We start from the raw sequence: 22,545 nt of genomic DNA, 5'->3' as shown, positions 1-22,545 counted from the left end.
AGGTGGTGACATCAATGGAGTGGAGGGAGTAGAAACAGAAGGTGCACACAGCTGCCGGAGAGAGAAGCAGCAGCTGGCAGAGATTGCGATTCACAATTGCATTTCATTCTTCCATTTGAATTCAGGGCGATATACGCGGACCTATTTTTATCCTTGTCACAACCACCCTATGCCAAAAGGTTCAATTAGAAGAATGTGACTTCATGGAACACTGTCTACATCAAAACGTGTCATTCCCCCCCAAATCCACTGGTGACAAATATGCTTAGTCAGAAGTCCCGAGTATATAAAACTGGTGCTCAGAAAGCAAAAGGGGAAACTAAGGTTATTACTTCTCCCAAATCACATCATAGGAGTAAAATGGGGCCTTGAGTTCCTGCATGTTTTTGTCAAATTAGGCAGTTCATTTAGGAGGTGGCAATGTGACCCATTAAAAGCTACCAGATTTTGGGTGGGGTGGGGGAAAGAGATGACTTCGGGTCACCTCTTGCGTTATTTACAACCTTATTTCTTCCATGGAAATCAATCTTCCATAAAGCTATTCAAATGCTTATTAACAAACCTGCTTGGCATTGCTGCACTAGTGGATTTTTAATGTCTCTTGAGTAATCCCAATTTGTAAGCAAAATGTGCTACTTTCTTTGGAGTGCAGATGAAGGAACGGCATGCTTTAATGTCACCCTGCTCCCTGAAATATATCTTGACGTAGACAAGTGCAGACACAGGAATGCTGCACTATCCATTTACCTTTCTCGAAATATGTGGATCAGTGCCAAGATTACTGCACTGTCACTAACTTCAAAGCTGTTCGTGCAGAAGAAAGGAATTTTAAAACCATTACCTATTATAATGCCACAATGTGTTTGATATATTGGAGGTCAACCACCTTTTAGTTTCCAATGGAAGATGCTCCTTTATGGTTCAACTGCCCCCAAGAGTTCCTCTTTTCCATTTACTACTACAAGGCACTGTGCTCTGACCTGCTGGGAGCCTGTTCCTGCCTCTCTCTACCTGGCCCAGGATGGGGCCTGACAGGCTTCACAAGAACTGCTGCTGGGGTATTTTGGCAGTTTCGTCGTGAGTTTTTGCGGTTACTGATAATTTTTTGCATCTTTATTTTTATGTGGAAATTGTTCAGTTTGGTTATGTAATTTTTGATGTTTTATTTATTCTTATGACTACTTTGCTATGTTTGTAACTATGTAAATGTTTTCGTATTGTAAGCCGCCTTCAGCACTGTTTTAACTGTGGAAAGGCGGCATACAAATAAAATGACGACGATGGAGCTGATCTTAGCAGCTCTTAGGTACAGCTTTGCCTTCCTCTTCAAAGTAGGCAACAAATGGCCCCCTACATTGGTCTAATACTCAAACGGCACTTTTGTTTTTGGTTTTTTTTTAAAGACTCAAGCTGTTTGCAAATAAAACCCCCAATGCATCTGATTTTGTTCCTGCAGAGACCGTGTACCTTGAGAATATGTATGTGTAACTCACTTATTGGTGGTCGGGCATGGAGGAAGCGTATGAAATCAAATGAATGTAAATTCAATTTGCAGATAGCAAGATGTTACTTGCTACAGGCAAACGTCACATGAATGAGTTTCAAAGTGAGAAAGCTTCATATAACGCAGCCCTCTTTATTAAGCATATAGGTTTGCTTTATTTCCAATGTTCAACCTGGGAGAGCTCCTGTCACAATCTGAAAGGAGGAGGGTAGAGCCCACTGTAGTGCTGCTTCCGCAAATTAAAGCACATAGTATGAAGTACAGTTTTTTCGGTGATCTTCCCCAACATGAAACCAACTTCCACCTGTGCGGTTTGGGCACAGGAACAGTCTTCGGCAAACAGAAGCATCACGAGTTTGTGGCAAGACACTGAAAGTTGCGCCAAGGCTGCAGTTGTAAGGGCCACAGTTCCAAGTTGCTCAGCTGAGAGCAGCACTGCTGGAGTGTCAAGCAGCAAATACTGGTGGTAGATTTTTTTCAAAATTAAACTAAACCCTCCCCCAATAAAGGATAAAAATTTAAAAGCAGTGCCTTTCGAGTGACCCCACAGTTGGCAGTGGGGACTAGAAGGCACTACAATGTGTCAGAATGAACGAATCCTGCGCATTCACCGTCCAGAGAGAGAATATGGATTTTTAAAAAGTCCAAAGTTGTGTAGACCTTCTGGAAATGAACAAATCCCTCCTCAGTACGAGATATGCTGGTGCTGCAAAGGAAGGAGAAGGGGGTAACTCTCAGTCTCCAGGATTTCAACAAAGCTTCCCCTCCCTACCACCCCAAGTACACAATGTGGCTGGTTTTACCACGGCTTTCGGACTACTCTGGCTCTGCAACTGTAATAATTTCTTCATTGATAAAAAATTCAACAGTTTCCTCCTCCCAGTCATCCACGTTGCTGTCCAGCTCATCTGTGTCCACTCCTGTAAAGAGAGGAAAAGTATTAGACCTGGATGATTTCAAGGCAGCGTTATGCTGGCTCCATAATGAAACAGAATCTTAGCTGTGTTAGAACAGAGCTACAGCTGCCATCTCATTCAAACCAACTAGTTCTGCCACATATCAACTTCTTTGCTTATCATTTATTTTGTTAAGGTAAGCCCAACACTATTTCATAACAGTTTTGCCAATATTTTTCCCTAACAGAGACTTGCCTTCATGTGGCTGCTGAGTTCACTGCAGCTTACTCTCCGGTAAGCATGCACAGGATTGCAGCCTAAGACAAGGAATGCTTGGAAAGCCAACTCACCTCCGCGGAGCTCCAACCGCTCGTTCTTTTGCTCCATGTACAGCTCTTGTGCCATCTTGCGGTATTTTTTGAACTCCTCCATCATTGTTCGCCTTCTATCTACCAGTTCCTACAGAAAACAAGAGGTTGCTATAAAACCTTCAATCAAAATGCAGCTAGAAACCTCCACAGGAGTAATCAAGATGGGGAGAGAAGCTGGACTTTCCAAGGCTTCGATCCCAAACAGCCTTACTTAAAATTACCAAAGAGACTTATTTCCATGTAAATATGGGAAGGACTGGGGTGACAAAATGCCTTTCACTAGTGCAAACAGACGGCTTCACTTTGCAAAATTCATTGCAGCAAGATCTGGGCCATATGATGCCACAAGCAGGAAAAGGCATTTACAGACATTTCCCCACACTGAATACTGCTAAAGGTTCCGTATTCTCCAGCAGAAGAATTAAGAGTTCTCATTTACTGACTTCCCTGCTCCAATATTGCAGTGTGCTCCAACCTCCCTGCCCCAGCACTCCCTTATTGTACAACGTTCCTGCCAAAAGCAGCTTTGGAAAATGAATCCAAGGGTTCTAGATCTGGAAATAGGTGTCTGGACTCAAAACCAAAGCACCAAGAGATCAAAAGGTAGCTTACCTTTGAGGCTTTAGACTGGCTCAGACGATCTTTCTGTTCAAATATTTTGGAGTATCTCTTCAGATCTTTCTTGATTTGCTGTTTCAGGAAACAAGTGTTACACATTGTAATTTTAAATGATGTTATGTTATTTTGAGCAAAATCTGTCATTTCATATAGCCCCAGCATATTTTGAGAAGAAAAAGTGGACTAAGCAGGATGTCAAATACATGCCTTTTGAATACCGTGCACAGGATACTACAGCAATCCATCAGACATGCTTAGTTCTACAGTGGTATTCCACTTAGTTTTACTCAATGAAACTAATGAACATAACTAATATAAGTTTATTCTTTTCAATGGGCCTGAGTAAAAGGTAGTTGACTACAACCCAATATTTTACTACTGCAGAGTATGGGGGAGAAACTGGCCTCCTTGGTGATTTGCAAAGCCTTCCCTGAATATCAAGAGAGCATTATGGCCCCAAGTCTTTCTCTGGCTTGGATAATTCAGCTCCCTAAACACCTCCAAATCCCCTCCCCCAAGCCACCTACTTGTAAGCTGCTCTGGGAGGAAGTATCCCTTCTCCAGCAGCTAACGTGCAGCAACCCAGACAACAGCAGATGAGCAATACATTCTCCCAAGACTACATAATGTTGGTAAATTGGGAAAAGTACACTTCCCAAGAGCTGTAGGCAGCACACCAGGAATCAGAATGGGGCTGGATCAACAAATGTCATGCTCCCGATGTAATCAGGGGAATGAGGTCCAGTTCAGTGGGAAAGGGATAAACTCAGCTGGAGGCAATTGCAAATTGAACTGGGGGAGGGGTTTGTGGACATGGCAAGCTGCTAGGTTAAGCCATTGACCTATGTATTGCAATATTGACTACTTTGACTGGCAGCAGCTTTCCAGGATCTCAGAGATTTTTCTCATCACCTACCACCTGAACATTTAACTGGAGATGTCAGGGATTGAACTTGAGATCAGCCACACATAAAGTATCTGATCTAACACTGACCTATGTCTCTTCCTTATCCCCAGCTTGTGGTGAGCTTCAACTGTTGTCTGTGTTATAACTCCCGAAGCATTAGAGCTGTTTTCCTAATACCGAGCTTCCTTCTCTTAATATCAACCCAAAAAGTTACACCAAACCTCCCACCGTAAAGGACACAATACCTTTATTTGATCCTGGGTGAGCAACGTAGGTGGCCTGGGTCTCCAAAGTAACTGGCAGAATCGGTCTTTATTATTCTTCTGTAGGAGGCGACCCTGGAAAGTCCACAGCCAATAGGCATTGTCCACCTAGAAAGACAGTTCAGTGAAGTTGTGTCACACATGGTGCAGCATTCTTCGCACCCAGCTGCTTACTTTGTAGTCCTAAAAAGCTGAAAGCATTCAAGTTCCCTTCAGTGATGTTGTGAAAGGATTTCTAAGGACCATCAACTGATGCCTTAACTTGTATATGGCAAACGTTTACTATAAAGATCTGAATTACATATAAACAAGATACCAACACAGAAAGCCAGGCACCAGAGTAACTAAGGCATCTCACTGTTTGAGGAGCACACATTAAGTAGTTGAGTACACATTGGAAGCCCCACAATTATCTCCTCCCCTTTACCCAAGCCTCTTCTACAATTAAGAGCAGAACCAATGCACTGGGCCTACCGAGGCATGAGAATGACAAGAAGAAATAATGAGCAATGCTATTAATGATATTTATGAAACAAAGGTATCCAAGCTAAAACAAATACAACACAAGGCCTGTTAACAGGCTCAAGATGGAGAAGGGTAAGGGGTGGGGAAGTACTGATAATACCTTGTGACTCCACCAAGAAACAGAAGTCACCAAATAGCGGCCTGTGGGGTCCCATTCAACATCTGAGGCTGTGTAGTGCTCAGCAATGTTCATCATGGTGCAGTCAGATGTATCAACGAAAGCTAAGGCGCCATTCATGCTGCATAGAAAAGTAATTAGAATATTTTATATATTACATGCAGGCAACCTTTAAGCCCGTGAAACAATTGAACAAACGTTTCTTTGAAATCTGGGTATGAGTCAGATGGCATCATCTAAAAGCTGAGAGGTTGGATTTGAAACAGTCTTCATAAAGCCCTTTGTCTGGGAGAGGGCACAAGTTTCCTTTATATTAAGGTAAACTAACCTGCTGACCACTCTTACTCTGTAGGATGAAATAAAATTCTACAGAACCATTACAAATTAAACAGAGCTCTGTGTGGTTTTTGCTCTAGTGGACCAAGATGGCACCCTCTAAGGAACCTGTTTTAAGAACCAACTTTTTTTAAAAAAGCTTCTGTTACTCAAGATATGCTTGCCAAGAAACAGTACTCACCTCCTGAGACCAGCCAACACCACAAATTGCCCTTGAGGACTCCAGAATATCGTGTTTGCCTGCTGCTTGTCAAACATTTCTGAAATAAGATTTAAATACATGAGACGAATATTCTTGCATTATAAGGTTGATATTACGCCTTTGTAATAAAGATTTTAGCCTTACAAAACAAAGTAATCAAAATATTCATGCCCCCGTTAATGCTGCCTCCTGAGTGTTGACAAGACCAGGAATAACTAGGATACACAATCTCATTCATATAAGAAGCCTTACTTAGCATCCATGCTTTTACAGCAGATCTGTAGTCACAAAAAGACCAAGTGCTACATTGTTCAAATTTCAATAGTTGGGAAATCCAAGATTTGTATTTAGCAAAAAAGAAGTTCAAATGATTCTCGATGAATTTTAAAATAGATTGTAACAACACACACAGAGATCCTCAAACCCCAAGCCCACGCACAGCCTCTTGAATTCTACTTACTAATGAGCTCTATTTTCCCATTGTTTTTTACATGGTAGAAAGAGCAGGATATTCGTGGTGGCTCTCCATGCAACACTGCAAACTTGCTTCCATTTGGCTCCCAAGCAAACGCTATGATGCTTTCTGCAAGAGAGGAAGACCTACATTAAACCTGTAAAATTAGCCAGATCCCCTCTGAAAAGGCTTCTAATTCATGCGGGTCTCCTAGACATTCAAAATGCTGCTGCCCAGCAGCATTCCTGATCAGGCTGGCCGAGACAGTCTCTGGGATATTTTTGGAGGACCCTAAAATGATAACCATGGGGGAGTTCAATATCCATGCGGAGGCTGCTCTTGGGCCAGCTTGAGAATTCAGACTCCATGACAACCATGGGTCTCTTTCAGGTGGTCTTTGGTCCAGCACACCAGTCAGGGAACACTCTTGATGTGATCTTTACCCCAAGTGATATGAGTGATGGACTGAAGACAGGGGGAATGCAATGCACTTCCTTGTGATGGTCAGACCATTATCAGTTTAAGTTCTGACTGGCGGTGGCAGGTCCCCACTGCAGGAGGGCTATGTGGATGGCCCACCCTCTAGACTGATGGAACCAGATGTGTTTCTCAATGCTCTGGGGGATTTTCCAGTGCAGAAAGCTGGTGATCCTGCCTACCTATAAAATGGTGATATGAAATGCAAAGTTGCCATGATCACTCATGAGCAGGCATGGGCAAACTCAGCCCTCCATGTGTTGTGGGACTAAAACTCCCATCATCCCTAGCTAACAGGACCAGTGGTCAGGGATGACAGGAATTGTAGTCCCAAAACATCTGGAGGGCCGAGTTTGCCTATGCCTGCTCATGAGCATCCTCTCTGGTGTTGTAGAGCCCGAACAGCTCCTTGGTACTCTGAAGAATGTTGGACTGTGAAACAGGCTAGAGGAAGACTGGAGCTTAGATGGTGCAAATCTCGCTCTGAAGCTGACCCAACACCAGTAAGAACACATAACCGTGCCTACCATGTGGCAGTGTGGTCTCGCATTGCATCCCCTAGAGCGGAGGGACCTCTAGCACTTTCTAAGACCCATTGTGACCAATTGGCTACACACTTGAGAACAGCCTCAACTTTGGAGTGATCTTGACTCCGCACCTGTTGCAGCTCTGCTTGAAGTACATAGTGTCATTATCGGGGGTATTTTGTGGGATCAGTTTCACCTTATGCAAGGTGGTGGAGAGGGCTGTGGTGGGGCAGCTGCAAGCATTATTGGGAAGGCACATATTATTTAGATCCATTCGAATCTGGGTTCACCCCTTGGCCGCCCTGATGGATGTCCTTTGCAAAGAGCAGGATGGGGCAGTGTGACCTTGCTCCTGCTTCTTGATTTCTTGTAGGCATCTGATGCCATCAACCATGGTAGTCTCCTGGACTGGCTCCAGGAAAAGGGAACTGCAGGCACTGTGATACAGTGGTTCTGATCCTAGCTTCAGGACTGAGTCCAGAGAGTAGCATTGGAAGAATACCTTTCAGCACCCTGGTGGCTTACATTATGTGGTGTTTCACTTCTGTTATATTTCATATGCTATAAACACTAAATTAGATATACACTGAAGGACAAAAAGTAGTGCATAGAGAGCTGAAGCTATGTGAAATGTGTCCTTTACCTTTCATTTCTACCACATCAACAGGAACCTGCTTCTCTCTCATGCGGAAGATTTCGAAGTTGGTCACTACACCCTGCAGGGGGGGAAAAAGGTGATGTGGGCATGTCATCTACTCAGGTAGGGACTTGAGATGATGTGCATTTAATACAAAGCAGAAGTAGCTAGCCTGCTGCTGTTTGGATCTGAGTGTTTAGGGTGCCTAAAATCTCATAACTTAGAGCAAGATGCACTACTGTTATTTAATACGAAGTGTCTTGCAGCACTTTTGAATTAGTCTTTAAGGAGCCATAAGTCTCTTGCAGCAAAGAAGAACCAAAACAGGGCTAGCCTTCCGGACACTGTTATTTATTCTCTTCTACAAGGCTGAACTGCAAAGTATTCAACTGAAATACCGTATTTTTTGCTCTATTGGACGCACCGGACCAGAGGTGGGGGAGAATAGGGGGGGGATTTTTTTCTTGCTCTCCCCCTCAAAAACAAGGTGTGTTCAAGAGCAGGTCGGGGAACAGGGCAAAGCCTTGCCGCTGCTCCCTGAGCTTGTGGGGCTGGCGGGGGGGGGGAAGCACTGCACTCCAAAGGCTTGAGGATTCAGGGACGTCCTTTGTAGCCTCCGCAGGGCGGTGGGGTGCCTTCACCCCGCCGACCTGCGGAGGCTTTGCGCAGCCAAATCTGGAACAGCGAGACGGAGGGCTGCACAGCAGCCCATCTCGTTGTTTTGGCTTTGGGGACAGCAGGCTGCTATCCGCAAGCCTTGGGAGCCCGGCGGGAACTCCCGCCGGGCTCCGCACGCTTGCAGAGAGCTGCCCGAAGCCCGGGGTGCACAGCGCCGCGCTCCCCGGGCTTCAGGCGGCTATCCGCAAGCCCGCGGAGCCCAGCGGGAGTTTCCGCGGGCTTGCGGATAGCTTCCTGAAGCCTGGAACGCGAGAGGGGTCAGTGAAAGTCTGCATTCGCTCCATAGGATGCACACACTTTCCCCCTTCATTTTTGGAGGGGAAAAAGTGTGTCGTATAGAGCGAAAAATATGATACATATTAGACAAGGCTAGTATGGAGTAAACCAGTCAGAGTAAGATACAGCCATCTCCAGGCATACAAGACATCAACTCTGAAGAATGGAACTATTTGCACTCAGGAGGGGGTGGGGACACACAGACGACTGTGTGGAAAACAGGTCCATAGGATAGCTTCATTTTAAACTCAACCCCTGTAATTGTAAACATGAGTCATTTTCTATTCAGGAGGTTTTACAGCAGCATGTGAACTACCTATATTTAGAATAAAATTCTTGGATTCTTTAATATGTTCTCTGGTAATCCTTGCAGTTCTGCAGCAAACATGTGCTAAGAGTTCATTAAAAAGCTTTCGCAGAGTGCAGGAACTGGCAGTCCAAAGCAAAAGAACAACGGGGCTTATACAGAGTGCAATAAGAAAGGAGGGAGTAGACAGAAACACAAATCATGCAACTTATATGTGAGGAGATCAGGTACCATGAAGCTGCTGCAGATGGTGGTGGAATAATATTAATAAGAATTTATTATTTATACCCCGCCCATCTGGCTGGGTTTTCCCAGCCACTCTGGGCAGCTCAGAGCAAGAATGGTTCAATCAAAAACAGAAAAGGCTTTCAAGTGTTCTCTTAGCTTTGATAATATAAAAGTTGGGATTTCAAAATCAGAGAGTTTAACAGTTCTGCAAGGAAGCTTCGGAGCCACGTACCTGTGTGCCTTTGGGGGTCCTGTCTACTTTCACACAGAGATAATCCCCATTCTTTTGCCAATGTAGCTTGCAGTCCACCACATTGAAGAGATTCCGCACTCTGATTTCCTGTCTGGAGGGCAGCTGCATCAACGTCACCCTTGCTGGTATATCTTTGTCTTCAGGCACCCAAAAAGCAATTATGTTGCCACCTGGAGACCAGGAGAAGTCTCTGAGGGATGGTAAACAGAACATGCAACAATTTAGTAGTTTAAGGCACTTTTTTTAAAATAAAAAACCCACACATAACATGAGCCAAATGAAATCTATTTCTCACACTTTGGAAAAGGAGAGGGAGCCACTGCGAGGAGGACAATTATATGTTGAAGGCAAAAATAACAATAATAGCAGCAGCAGCAAGGAAAGTAAGATCTAAAGAAAAACACTCACTTGATCCCATTGATTTTTAAACTTTTCTTGTCCAACAGACCCATTGACTAGAAAGAGAGAACATAAAGTCAAAATGATTCTAGTACACACCTATCTATCTCAATTTAAGTTTATAATAACATTCATATTAAAGTTTATAGTCTACTTCCCTGCCTAAGAGAGCCCCCCAATGTGATGCAAAACAAAGCATAAAAACATAGTGAAACTATAAATGTAATAATCAACAAAGAAGAAAATAACATCTTAACACACACACAAGCAAAAGAAACAGAAATGGGGAATCACTTTAATACTGAAGACATGTAAAAAACAACCACCCCTAAATGGTCTTTATTGGACATAAAAGGGCCAATACACCTTTTCCTCACTTTTGTTGGGGAAAGAATACTATGAACAAACAGTATTTCAAAAAGCTTAACGGACAGCTACAAGAAGGCTGTCCCACAAGTAATTGTGGTGGTTTCTGGGGGTTTTGTGTGCGAGAGAAAATGCAATCTATGTCCAACATTTGAAGCCAAACTAGCAACATCTTTTAGGTTGCATCAGTGGGCGACGTGCAAACACTGCAGTCAGAATGGGTATGGGATGCAGGCTTGCACATCGCCCACTGAGTTTATATCTGTCAGGGAACTGACATCGGAGCAGAGGGGGAAGGCGGTGCTTCCAGACTCTGCAGAAGAGGGAACGAGTAACGTCATCTGGGGAAGAAGATCCAGGTGACACCAGGAAGAAGGGAGTGGGAGAAAGCATCTCGGAGGAAAGGCTCTGAGACTCTGGCAGTGAAGCCAGTGAGGAGGGTGGAGGGGCACCACTAGGCACGCCCACTCTGCGCAGAAGGGTTACGCGCAGAGAGGCGAGGCGGAGGTTGTCCGTCAAGGAGCTCTTATGCTGGAGGAAGTTTAGGAGACGCCCACTCACGGATTCGTCGAGCGACTGAGCAGCAGCAGCACCCAGGCTGCTCAGTCAGGGAAAGACACAACCGCCCCTAAGCAGTTTGGAACAGCTAGAGGTTTACACACAAGCAACCCCAATTCCCGTGACAATATCCTTATTAGCAGGATACCTTCTGGCACATTGTGACTGCAAATAGGCATGTTACAGAATCTATCATATTACATCAGAAAGGAAGGGAGACTTACAGGTGTTTCATAGATGCTAAGAGTGTCAGATGTCATCCGAGCAAAGAATTTACCATCATGACTCCACCTAAGCAAAGAATTTCAAGAAATCAGATATGTTTCTCTTCCCAATAACAAAAGCATGTTTGTTTGTTTGTTTGTTTTTAAAGCAATTTATGAACCATCTGCCCAACCTACTTAAAAATGGGCCAGTGAGCTGAGCTTTCACAGTGGAATCCGCGCTTCTTCTGTCCAGTTAGGGTATCCCAGATAATGATCGCTTGAGGGTCATCCTGGGTGTCCATTAGAGGGCTGAAGGTGACCAGGTACCTTCACAAAGAAGAATAGATCAATTATACAAACATAAAAGCTGTGATCTTATGTCAAGTTTAAACATTTGAGTTGCTTTGAAATTCATTAGAGGGGCATGTTTTATCTTTCTTGGTTTCTGTTCCCAGGAATACAACTTCACAGGGGGAAAGCATACTTTCAAAACTGCAATGCTTAGCAGAAGTTTTGTAAGACAGCAAGCACATCTTGATGTATGGTGAAGAATCAAGCAGGTTTTTTCCATTAAAATGCTGATTTTGTGTTTTACATGGTGCACCCAAGATACTGTATTCTTGTTGCCAGGGCCTTGTCACTCAAGCAGTACTCAACTTTGCCAAATTTCAGAATTAAAGTAACAAAACACTGGTCAGTTTCATAACAGCTATTTAGAGTTCCTTAGACTGCAGAAAAGCAGGCAGTAGAAAGACAAATAAGTGAGTGAATGGCAGAGCCCTCAAAAACATCAGCATCTAACATCCTGTTTCCCCCTTTTAGGGTTTATGCATTAATCATATGTGGTATGATAGTGGTTTGTAGCACAAAGGCCTCAAATATAACATTCCCAACAGCTTCAACCCTTTAGCAAACAAATGTGAGAGATTCAACACAAACCACAACACAAATGTCTGTGACCAATTATGTTCTCACCTCAAAGCCAACAAAAGGCAGGAAGTCTTAGCTAGTTTAAGGAACTGAGGAGGCAACCAAGAGTTTGGGGTGGGGGTACACCTGAGCTTTCCAAACTTTTCATGTTGGCGACATACTTTTTGGAAATGCAACTTTTTGCAACACAGTAATTCACTTTTCCTAGCAAACTGGAGGTTAAACTAACCCCTTTCCAGCCCCAGAAGGAGAGTGGGGAGCATTCACACAACACACAGTTTGGAAAGCTCTGCACTATGATAGGTCTAGGAAGCTGCTTCTAGACCACTTGGAATTCTCATTAGAACAAGAGCTGCACTCTCTAAATGGCAGAACTGTTTTGCACCATGCTGTATACAAGACCTAGTTACTAGCTAGAAAGAAAAACAGACAAATGCAGACAGACACAGAGAGAGAGAGAGAGAGAGAGAGAGAGAGAGAATTGGGAGCAAAAGAGTCGCTGCCTCTCCAGGAGCCAGGAATGAATGTAGAAAAGAGGTAGAAGACAAGGGTGAGCCATAACACCTTCCCTTCTGTGCTAGGAGGCCGCCGAGTGGGAAGCATCCGAGTGAAAAGATCTCTTGAAAACTGAGCTACAAGTGCAAACGACAACAAACAGATCTAATGTAATCTACTCATACATTAATATATCCAGTACAGCGCCCCCTTTGGCTGTGCCTGTCACCTGAGGGTTTTCTTGGAGGTGTTGCTTCAACTGTGAAATGTTCTTCCCAGAGTGGTTAGCCTGATACGTACTTTATGCTCTTTTCATTTCAGGCAATGTTTTGTACTACTTCCATGATCTTTTAAGTTTTAGTTTAGTGTGTTTTGTTTGTAGTTGTACGTTGTTTTATTCTATCTTGAAAACCATACCAGGAATATACCGTGAGTGTTATGGTGCAAAAAATACGGTAGTTGAAATGTGGTATAACAGCCCCCAATAGGTAAATCAATAAATCAGTGGCGTAGCATGGGTTGTCAGCACCCGGGGCAAGGCAAGTAATTTGCGCCCCCTAACCCGTGGATTTGCGCCCCCTAACCCTAACCCCCAGATGTTGCGGCCGGCCCCCCCTGCACCCCCCCCCGCTACGCCACTGCAATAAATAGAGTGCGTAACTGTAACAGGCAATATATTTTATACACCTCATTCCCACAGTACTACCACCAACTAATTTCATACACTACCTTTCGCAAGGTGAGAAGTCAATGAGTTGCACCCCCTGGTGGCTGAACTTCTGAATCTGCTTGAATTTCTCTCCACCCCACAAAGCAATGCCCCTCATATGGAATGTAGCCAGATAGGTACCCTTTGGAGACCAGCGTACATAGGTTTCTGTCCATCGCTACAAGGGGGAAAGTGCATAGGATAACCATTTGAATCATATTTCATTTGCATATTGATGCATAAAAACTTATCTGGGATTAATCCCTTACTCTGATGCATGACATCTAACTTCAATTGACATCTAAATTTAATTGTGGCCCTCAGAATTCTAAAAACAGAAATCTCATATGTGAATATGGTCAACTGGTAGCCATGTAACTGATGTGATTCACTAATGTATTGAATAGCTATTACGTTCATTGAATCATATGCTAACTGAATGTTTAGTCACATTATATATTTTATTTCCTTTTTACAGACACTGCACAAAAAACTGCTGTCAGTAATGAGATACTTCCTAGGGACACTCACAGCTCTCTCCTCAATTGTGACAGGATCCTTAACATCATTCCAGTAAATAGAGGTTCTGTCTCCAGATTCAAAGATCACACTGTACTGATCTCTACAATCTGGGTCCTCCAACCAGTAGCGCAAATTCCCCTGGAAAAGTCAAAAGGAAAACAGTTTAAGAAGATAGGACCTATAAAAAAATACTATTTGGTCTTTATTTGAGACAGGGTTAATAACGATGGAAAAGCTAATATAAAAGCTCAACTTGCTGGACACAACATTTCCTGAGTATTATACTGAATTTGTGAAATTTGGAGAACATCCAGATTTGAATTCTGACACACCTAGATGGGCTTTGTGAACTTCCCATGGTTCCAAGACACAACAGTGAAAGCCAAAATTCACCATATTCATCTGCATTTGTTGAAAGACATAAAAATGCAGACGTTCACTGTAACACAGGCAAATGTTATATCAGGATCATTGACAACCACAACCGTTTGCAAACACTTAACATTTTTACAGGCAAGATTATTTTGCATCTTGCAGTCATATATACAAATATTTATTTTTAAAAAAGAACACCGGGGTGCTCAGATTTTAATAAGTATCTGATTGTCTGCCACAGTGTATCATTCACATTTCAAGCTGAGCTGTGGGAGTATTCTTTAACAACCTACAGTATTAGGAATTCATGACCTGCACTGGAGGGATTCCAAGCCTATGCAGGTACAAACTTAGTATTGCCTCTTGATGGACACAGTGATCTTTAAAGTCTATACATGCATCTGAAAACTCACCAGGTCTTTAAATGGCTGCTTTTCTGGAATTTCCCACTCATCACTGATGGTCATGTATCTGAAAATGTGATTCAGTCAGTTATACTTCTTTGTATTTCAAACAGTCGATCTTTTCTGCTTTTAAGAAATGACAATACTCACTTGTCAAAGTCAGTGAAAAGGTTGACCCTGAAAGTGTGCTGCTTGTCTAGCTTGTAGCCATCTGCATTTTTAATGGCGTCTGAAGCATGAGTTGGAGACATGTATTCCAGGAAAATATACCTGCAGTAAAACATCTAGTTAGTTATTGCTGACAACTTAATTTGAAATTGCCCAAAGAGGTGATACATGAAATGAATGGCCCAATGCTCTGGATTCAGCCAAACCTCAACAGTGACATCAGCCACACTTCAACTCAACGGAATTCAACACCAACTGTTTCCCCAAAGTCATATTTCAGGCTTGTTTATATAATTGCGCCAAATGCTATGTGACACTGTGCAATGAGTGAAAGCTGGGCCTGCAGCTGCTGCCCTCAGAATTATCTCTGTGCAAGAATCCCTCATGCGTGGCATACACCATTTTAAGGGCAGGATCAAGGTGCATTTTTTTTCAATTTGCATTGTCTCAGAGACAATGGCAACAGCTGAAAAATAGAGCCATGGCTCCATATGTTTGCCACATTAGCATATAATGTGCCATCTGGCAAGAGGGGAGACACAAAAGGGAAAATGAATGAGGGGGGAAAGGCTGGTAGATGATTTTGAAAGCTAGGAATTTCAATGCACTAGATATGAGAACAAAAAGGAAGCAAGCTCTCTGCTACTCTTGATCTGGCGACTAGCGACAGGCAGATTTTGTACCTGCTGGTGGTTCATTTGGAGGGGTGAAACCACCCTGCAGACCCTGGCTAATCTTAACCTCCCTCCTCTACTTGATAATGCGACTACTTAATTTACAAAACTTATTCTTCTACTAAATGTTCGTTTAATTTCACAGAGAACTTACTTTTATCAGGCAACTCCCCATAGCTTAATTTCGAAAAGTATTATCTGCCCATGGGTAATGCAGTGCCGTAGCTACTGGGGGGGGGGGGGCACTAGCTGGGTTGTTTGCCCTAGGTGAAGCCTCCAGAGGGGGCACCTGTGTGTGTGTTTGTGTGCATGTACACAAATGTGTGGGGGGGGGGTGCCAAACTGGGTGACCCAGGTGTAGTAAAACCTAGTTTCGCCCGAGTAATAATTCATAGCATGGCAAAACTTGCTAGGGTCTGCGATTCATTCTTCTAGAGTTCTTATACGTTGCAAGTTCATTGAAACTTCAGTCCCATATCTCACTGGAAACCCATAATCATAGAGCAGGGATGTCCAACTAGTAGATTGTGATCTACCCCGGTAGATTCCCGGCTGATCCTGGTAGGTTGCAGGATCCTTATCATGTACAAAATGTGGGAAAAGCTAAAAAACTAAGTGCAATCCTTCCCCCAAAAAGCTCCGCAACTCTGGGCAACCCACCCCCCTCCCCCCTCCAATGAGCAGATCACTACTGGTTGTTCTTTTATACTGGGAGCTGGGCAACCCACCCACCCCTCGCATGCTACTCCCCCCTCCAATGACAATGGGTAGATCACTGCCAGTTGTTGTTTTTTTTATACTGGGAGTAGATCACAGTCTCTTGGGAGTTGGAGATGCCTGTCATAGAGGATGTGACATTTTCATTTTCAGCCATTTTCATTGATGCAGTTCACTGTGGTGACTGCATCAATAACCTCTGGTAAGTATGACAAGTGACCAACCAGGCTTCTTTCAAATTTGAAGCTGCTGAGGTATGCTGGGGTGTCCTAACAATTGTGTGGCAATCCCCACAGGCTCCTTGGCTAAAGGCTGCTTGCCTGCTTGATAGCACAGCACCTGGTGTAACTCACCTACCCAAGAAAGCATACCTTCCTTTTCTCACAGGAAAAGCTAGTGACAAGTTTTCTTGCCTGCTGCTAGGCAGAGGCAGCTTTTCAAGAACTGGCCATGTTGGCATTCAGGGCACCATCCACCATGTAGTGGCCAAGCTAGTAGTCTCCCTACCTTCCCTTTCCTGCTGGAAAGGTGGGGGGGGCACCTCATTGGAGAGGGAAGGATTAGTCAATTAGTTTTTAGGCTGGCTAACAATGACAGCTAAAAAAGACAGCCACTCACCCTTTAGTCTGCCCATCAGCTTCTGGGTAAAACTCATTGGTAATTTTTCCAAACTTTGAGAAAATCTTGTGGATAACATTCTTCAGTTTCTCGAGTCGGTCTGGTCCAACCTGAGGAACATTATCCACCACAATCACTGAATCGATTCCATCAGCCTCCTGTGGACGTTCTTGCAGAATATCTTCAAGTAATTCTGTGGAAAAGATAAGTATGCGAATGAGAGAGACAGCAAAGCCCACAATTTATTTGCAGGATAAAAGAAAACTAATTGGGATATTCTAGGTTTGACTAGCCATGTGTTTGGTAAAGGCTGAAAGCAGAAGTGCAAACTCCATATTGGAATCAGTCTTCTGTATTTTAACTATAGAAACTAATAGACATTTAGCATAAGGATCACAGAACTGTAGAGTTGGAAAGGACCTGGAGTCTAGCCCAACTCCTTGCAATGCAGGAATATGCAGCTTACTGAACCTTCAACCGCGACATTATCACCATCATGCTCTAACCAACCGAGCTATCCTGCTGCTAGAAACATACTGAGTAAACTAAGCAATTTGTTGCATCTTTTCTAAAGTTCCTTCTCTACTTTGCTGCGTCAAGAGCGCGTTCTCTCTGCCTTTTGTATAACAAGGATTTGCTTAGAAGAACAGGCCCTCATCTGTAGATCATCTAGGGGCAAGCTATTCTTCCCAGTGCTGCCTCCCTCCTTGAAGTCTGCCACTTAAACCAGGACAAGCAGCCACCACAGTGCTAAGCTGTTTTTCTTCCACTACCCACATTTTTATGGAGCTTGCAAACTCAGTTCTCTATCTTCTGATGGGGAAAAAATCTACTGGGGCAGAATGATGCTATTACAAATGTTGGATGCTATCCTTCCACACCACTACAAAAATCTAAGAAAGTAACCTGGCACATCCAGTCTTTCTCCAAACTGAACACTTTGAACATCGAACATGGCTTTATTTATAATTATAAAGATGCTACAAACCCTTTAATTATAGCAGTTTAACAAGTTTTCCATGGGTTCAAAGAAGCCTTTGCTCTAATCACACAGCAAATCAAGACAAGTGCAAGTCTTCATCCTCTGGTCTATAAATTTGTATGCCCCTACCACAATCTTTCCCTTTACAATAAAAGAAATCCACTTATAAAGCATTAGCCTCTAACACAGTATTTACTATCAGGGCTGCTGAATGCACAAAACAACCAACAAAATACCTTATTTACTCGAATCTAATGCTCACTTTTTTTGGCCAAATTATGTTGTAAAAATCAAGGTGTGCATTAGATTCGATGGCACATTTACATTCGCCAGCAAATATTTTTTTTTGGTTTCAAGGTTCTGAAAATTTAGGTGTGCATTAGATTCGATGATGAATTAGACTCAAGTAAATACAGTATTCTAACATACTGATGATTTATACAATCATGGCTTAAAACTAGATATCACTAATAATATTTTATTCTGCACTTACATGCTGTAGACTTCCAATTTAAAATGGCCTTTTGAAACCTACTTTTCACTTTATTTTTAAAAAAGTGTCAGGGACAAATGCCCTTCTCTATGTCCTCCCTATAGTAGAAGCACATTTCAGTGTGATAACCAGGCAGTCCTCCTCGGCAGCTGCAGCTAGATAATCAAACACTTTGTCTCCTGTTTTTAGTCAGTTAAAGACAATTTATTTACAATCTCTTGTACGATCCCACCTCCTTGCTTGGTTATTTTATGTTTTTATAAAATTTTAAACATTGTAAATCACCTCAAATGGTACTTCTGTGAGATTAAAAATAAAGAAAGCATACAGTGGTACCTCGCAAGACGAATGCCTCGCAAGACAAAAAACTCGCTAGACGAAAGGTTTTTTCGTCCGCGATTTGCCTCGCAAGACGAATTTCCCTATGGGCTTGCTTCGCAAGACGAAAACGTCTTGCGACTTTGTTAAGCCGTTTAAACCGTGCTTCGCAAGACGGAAAATTCGCTAGACGGCAAAAATTGCGGAACGAATTAATTTCGTCTTGCGGGGCACCACTGTATTTTAAACACCACAAGCATTTGAGAGTTTTAAGATTGGAAATCTCTTTATAGATTCTATCAATGCCAATGAGACTTAGAACAGGCAAACTCACCTGTTAAGACAATATTACACATATGGCAAACTGTCTAAAGCAGAAAAAACTAAGAAGCTGCCTTATAATCTAGCTAAATAAGGTCTATCCATCAACAGACAACAGATCTCCAGGGTTACAGGCAGATGTCTCTCCCAGCCCTACCTGGAGATAACAGATAATGTACTCCATGTAAACAGGGGCTAGATACTGTCTGTTTTGCATCAGAGATAGTGCATCACTAAAAACTACACTTGCTAGGAATCATAAGAATACCAGAAGTGCCCTGCTGGATCAGACCAAAGTCCCATCTAGTACAGCATTCTGTTCCCACAGTTGCCAAACAGATGCTTCCAGGAAGCTAAGCAAGACCCGGGCACAATGGCCTTCTCATGCTATCCTGACGGATACTGAACACAAAGCTCTGCATGTAATGGGGCAATATATCTTTGCACCACAATCTGGAGACAAGACACAGGAGAGGGCTAGTGCCCTGTTGTGAGATTTACAGATACATCTGGCTCAACACAGTTAAGAAACAGGGTGCTGGGCAAGGTGGGCCTTGCCGTCCAATCCAACAAAGTGCCTTGCATATTCTTCAGTCTGATAGACCAGGACCTTCTAGAACAGCCTTTCTCCACACTGGTTCCCCAAATGATGTTGGACTAGGACTCTCATTATCCCCAATGAGAAGGGCCAGCAGTCAGGGATGATGGGAGTTGGAATACACTGTTCTCCCCATTTAATTCCCCCAAAGCCCTGAGACTTGCGTAAAGCTTCATGGCCGACTGGTCCTAGTCCAACACTCTATTACCACCATGCCACACTGGCTCTCTAAACCCTTTGTTTGATGGGAGCTGGAGTAGGCCAACAAGATGGCCAAGTGACCCCCTCACTTTTCCCTGTTCTATCTCAGAAGGAATATGCTGGAAGCTTGTCTTATAGCCAGGCCACTAAGTCATCTTGTTCACTATTGTCTACACCAGCGCTGCTCAACGTGGTAGTCCATGGACTGGTCCCGGACCTTGACAACTTCACTACAGTGAAGGTGCTGCTCCCTGGCATGCTGGGGGTGGGGAATGCCAAACCACCACATCCCACAGCTTGAGAGGCACTACTCTGCACCAGTATTCTTCAACGCAGGATCCTCAGGCGCCCTTGAAACCTCAGTGGCTGTCACCCTCAGCCAACTCACATCTGTGGTCAAGGATGATGGCAGCTTTAGTCCCAACATCTGGGGACCCCTCCCCCAGGTTAAAGAATATTGGTCTAGACGGACCCATGACACCGTCTCCACCATTTTAGGCAATGGGATGTAACCGGTCCTTCCAGGGGACCGAACTTGGGACCATCTGCAAGCAAAGCATAGGCTCTGCCACCCCTTCCCAAATGGCCACACCGACCCCCCTTTTTTTAAGGATCACGAGGCTCTCTCCCCCCACCCCCACTAATGTCCACATATTACATGTCAGCTTCTTCCAGTCCTTCTCTGGGGGAAAAGGCTACATACAAAATTACATATAACAATAAATGAAATATTTATTTCTACCCCACCTCCCAGGCGGCTTACAAACACGTGTCGAGGAAGAGGCGGAAGAGGCCGCCGCCAGGCCTCTCCCTCCTCCTCCTCCTCCTCCCTCGGCCCACCCACCTTCCTCGTCGATGTCGTCCACGAAGTCCTCGGGGTCGCTGAACGAGATGCCCTCATCCTCTTCTTCCTCCTTGCCGCTCCCCTCCTCCTCCTCCTCCGCCTCCTCCTTGCTGGGCTTCTCGGCCTTTTCCTCCTCTTCCTCGGCCTCTTCCTGCTGCTCCTCTTTCTTCGCCTCGCCGCCTTCGGATCCCTCCTGGTCCCCCTCGGGCTTCTCGGCCGGGGCAGAGGCAGGGGCTTCGGGGGATTTCTCCCGCTCCGGCGGCTCCTCGGCGGCGGCTACAGGGGCAACCTCGGGCGGCTCCTGAGGCGGCGAAGGCGGCCCAGCGGCCGGAGGCGGAGACGGTTGCGGCTGCTCCCGGCGCTCCCCAGCGGCCTCCTCTTCCTCGCCGCCGCTGCTGCTGCTTCGCGGCTTCTCCTCCTCCGCCTCCTCCTTCTCCTCGCCGCCGCCTTTTTCGGGCTCCGGCTCCTTCTTCCCCTCAGGCTCCTCCGCGGAAGGCCCGTCCGGCAGCTCGGCCTCCGAGTCGCCGCTGCTGCTGCCGCCGCCGCCGCCTCTTTCTCCCCCGCTGCCGCCGCCGCCGCCGGGCTCTCCTCCTCCTCCTCCGGGCCCCTTGTCCTGGGCGGGAAGAGCGGCGGGGGTCTCGGCGGCCGCCGGGCTCTCCTGGGTCTCCTGCATGGGGGGCTACGCGGCCTTCCCGCTCGCCTCACACGCGCGGCGCACGAACAGACAAGGCGGCGCGCTGGGCCGAAAAGGGGGAGGGAGGGGGCACAGAGCGCGCAGGCGCGCGCGCAGGGGAGGCGCCCTCTCGCCGGGCCATGTGCGCGAGAGCGGACCCGGCGGCGAGTCTCGCGAGAGGGGGCAGGGACCAACTCGGCAGAGGAGGGGGGGAGGAACGGATTCAAAAAGCGGTGTCTTACTGCGTTGTATATGTTAATCTCCTATGTTAACAGGCTAGGACAGGGTTTGCGATCGGTTAACGCCCAGTTATGCTTTCCCCCTAGGAATTAGGCCTTTCGGTCTTGAGGTACGCTCGCTTCACATCCCACCCCCTCGTTAGAACAACCTTGGTGGTTAAGTCCAACATGGCGGCTGGAGGCCCCGCATTAAGCCCGCCCTTAGGTGGGGTCGGATGGACCATCCCAGAGGGAGGGCGGAGGTGAAAGTAGTGTCGTGAATAGCGGTATCATCATCGCGTACTTCTACCCATATTATTATTGTCGAAATATATGTGTATCCCCCTATTTTAAATTCTAGCCTATATTAATCGTAAGCTGTCACTGTGGAGGAGATAGTAGCAGAGGGGAATCAAGCACCCCTTCAAAAATGACCGAAATGGATCCAACTGGCGAGTCATCCTCCTGCCAGGCGCGTGAGCTGTACTAAGTCTCTCCGCAAAAAGGGGGACGGTCTGAGCATGTCAAATAGACGCATAGTAGGAAGCCTAAGAATAGGGAGGTGCAATTGATATACTGTAAATAATCAATTGTTATGAATTAAGCTTATTAGTCGCTTGCCGTCCCAATGCAACCCAAACCAACTTACGACAACATCCCTTATCACAATAAAAAGATATACATAAATTATAAGTTAAACTATAAATCGTCTTCGGGGTTTTTTTGATTGTTTGATTTCTTTCGCTATTAATGAGCGCAGCGGCTTAACGAGACCTGCCATAATCAGCTTCTCCGCCGCCCCTTAACTGTTGCCAAGCACGATCTCTCCAGTGCCGGATTTACGTATAAACTAAACAAGCTATAGCTTAGGGTCCCACTCTTCCTTTTTTTAATAATAATTTTTATTAATTTTCAACTCAAATATACAATTATATCCAATTTTTAACAAATTAATCCTTTTTTTACTTCCTTCGGCTGCTCTGACAATCATCCATATTAATCTCTCTATTTCGCATTCCTTATTTTTGTATTGCCATTGTCTTCCCTCCCACTTCTATTTCTTTTAAACAATACATCTTATCACTCACAGTGCTTCTTGAAACCCCACTAGCATTGTTTGCACACCACATATACTTTTCAGATAATCCACAAATTTCCCCCAATCATCAATAAATTTTT

General features: G+C 44.7%; 1 protein-coding gene across 2 annotated transcripts; it reads right to left on the bottom strand.

The window, feature by feature from the left end:
• Positions 1-1,616: 1,616 nt before the first annotated feature.
• Positions 1,617-21,192, bottom strand: EIF3B (eukaryotic translation initiation factor 3 subunit B). 2 transcript variants are annotated; one of them, XM_081169462.1, is made up of 19 exons: positions 20,476-21,190; positions 16,719-16,911; positions 14,692-14,811; positions 14,551-14,608; positions 13,772-13,900; positions 13,261-13,418; positions 11,302-11,433; positions 11,125-11,191; positions 9,986-10,032; positions 9,557-9,767; positions 7,842-7,914; positions 6,201-6,323; positions 5,720-5,798; positions 5,185-5,323; positions 4,542-4,667; positions 3,384-3,461; positions 2,751-2,859; positions 2,308-2,424; positions 1,617-2,210 (listed from the first exon to the last, which is right to left on the bottom strand). In XM_081169462.1, the coding sequence occupies exons 1-18, from the start codon at positions 21,146-21,148 to the stop codon at positions 2,321-2,323; spliced, it is 2,619 nt and encodes an 872-aa protein (XP_081025588.1). In that variant the 5' UTR covers positions 21,149-21,190; the 3' UTR covers positions 1,617-2,210; positions 2,308-2,320. The 2 variants fall into 2 exon arrangements, with proteins under 2 accessions (XP_081025588.1, XP_081025589.1); XM_081169463.1 differs by lacking the exons at positions 1,617-2,210; positions 2,308-2,424 and adding an exon at positions 2,594-2,668 and having other exon boundaries at positions 2,725-2,859; positions 20,476-21,192.
• Positions 21,193-22,545: the final 1,353 nt, after the last annotated feature.

Source organism: Podarcis bocagei, assembly GCF_964188305.1.
Source record: "Podarcis bocagei genome assembly, chromosome: 14".
Lineage (NCBI taxonomy): Eukaryota > Metazoa > Chordata > Lepidosauria > Squamata > Lacertidae > Podarcis > Podarcis bocagei.
The sequence above is the reverse complement of the archived record's forward strand: the minus strand, read 5'-3'. Positions and strand labels throughout refer to the sequence as shown.

Coding starts and splice junctions, on each gene's coding strand:
- EIF3B (XM_081169462.1), bottom strand. CDS start 21,148: ATGCAGGAGACCCAGGAGAGCCCGGCGGCCGCCGAGACCCCCGCCGCT. Junction 7,915..9,556: donor GGACCCCCAAAGGCACACAG/GTACGTGGCTCC, acceptor CCCCCCCTGCAG/GGTGTAGTGACCAACTTCGA. Junction 3,462..4,541: donor TCACCCAGGATCAAATAAAG/GTATTGTGTCCT, acceptor TTCCTGAAACAG/CAAATCAAGAAAGATCTGAA.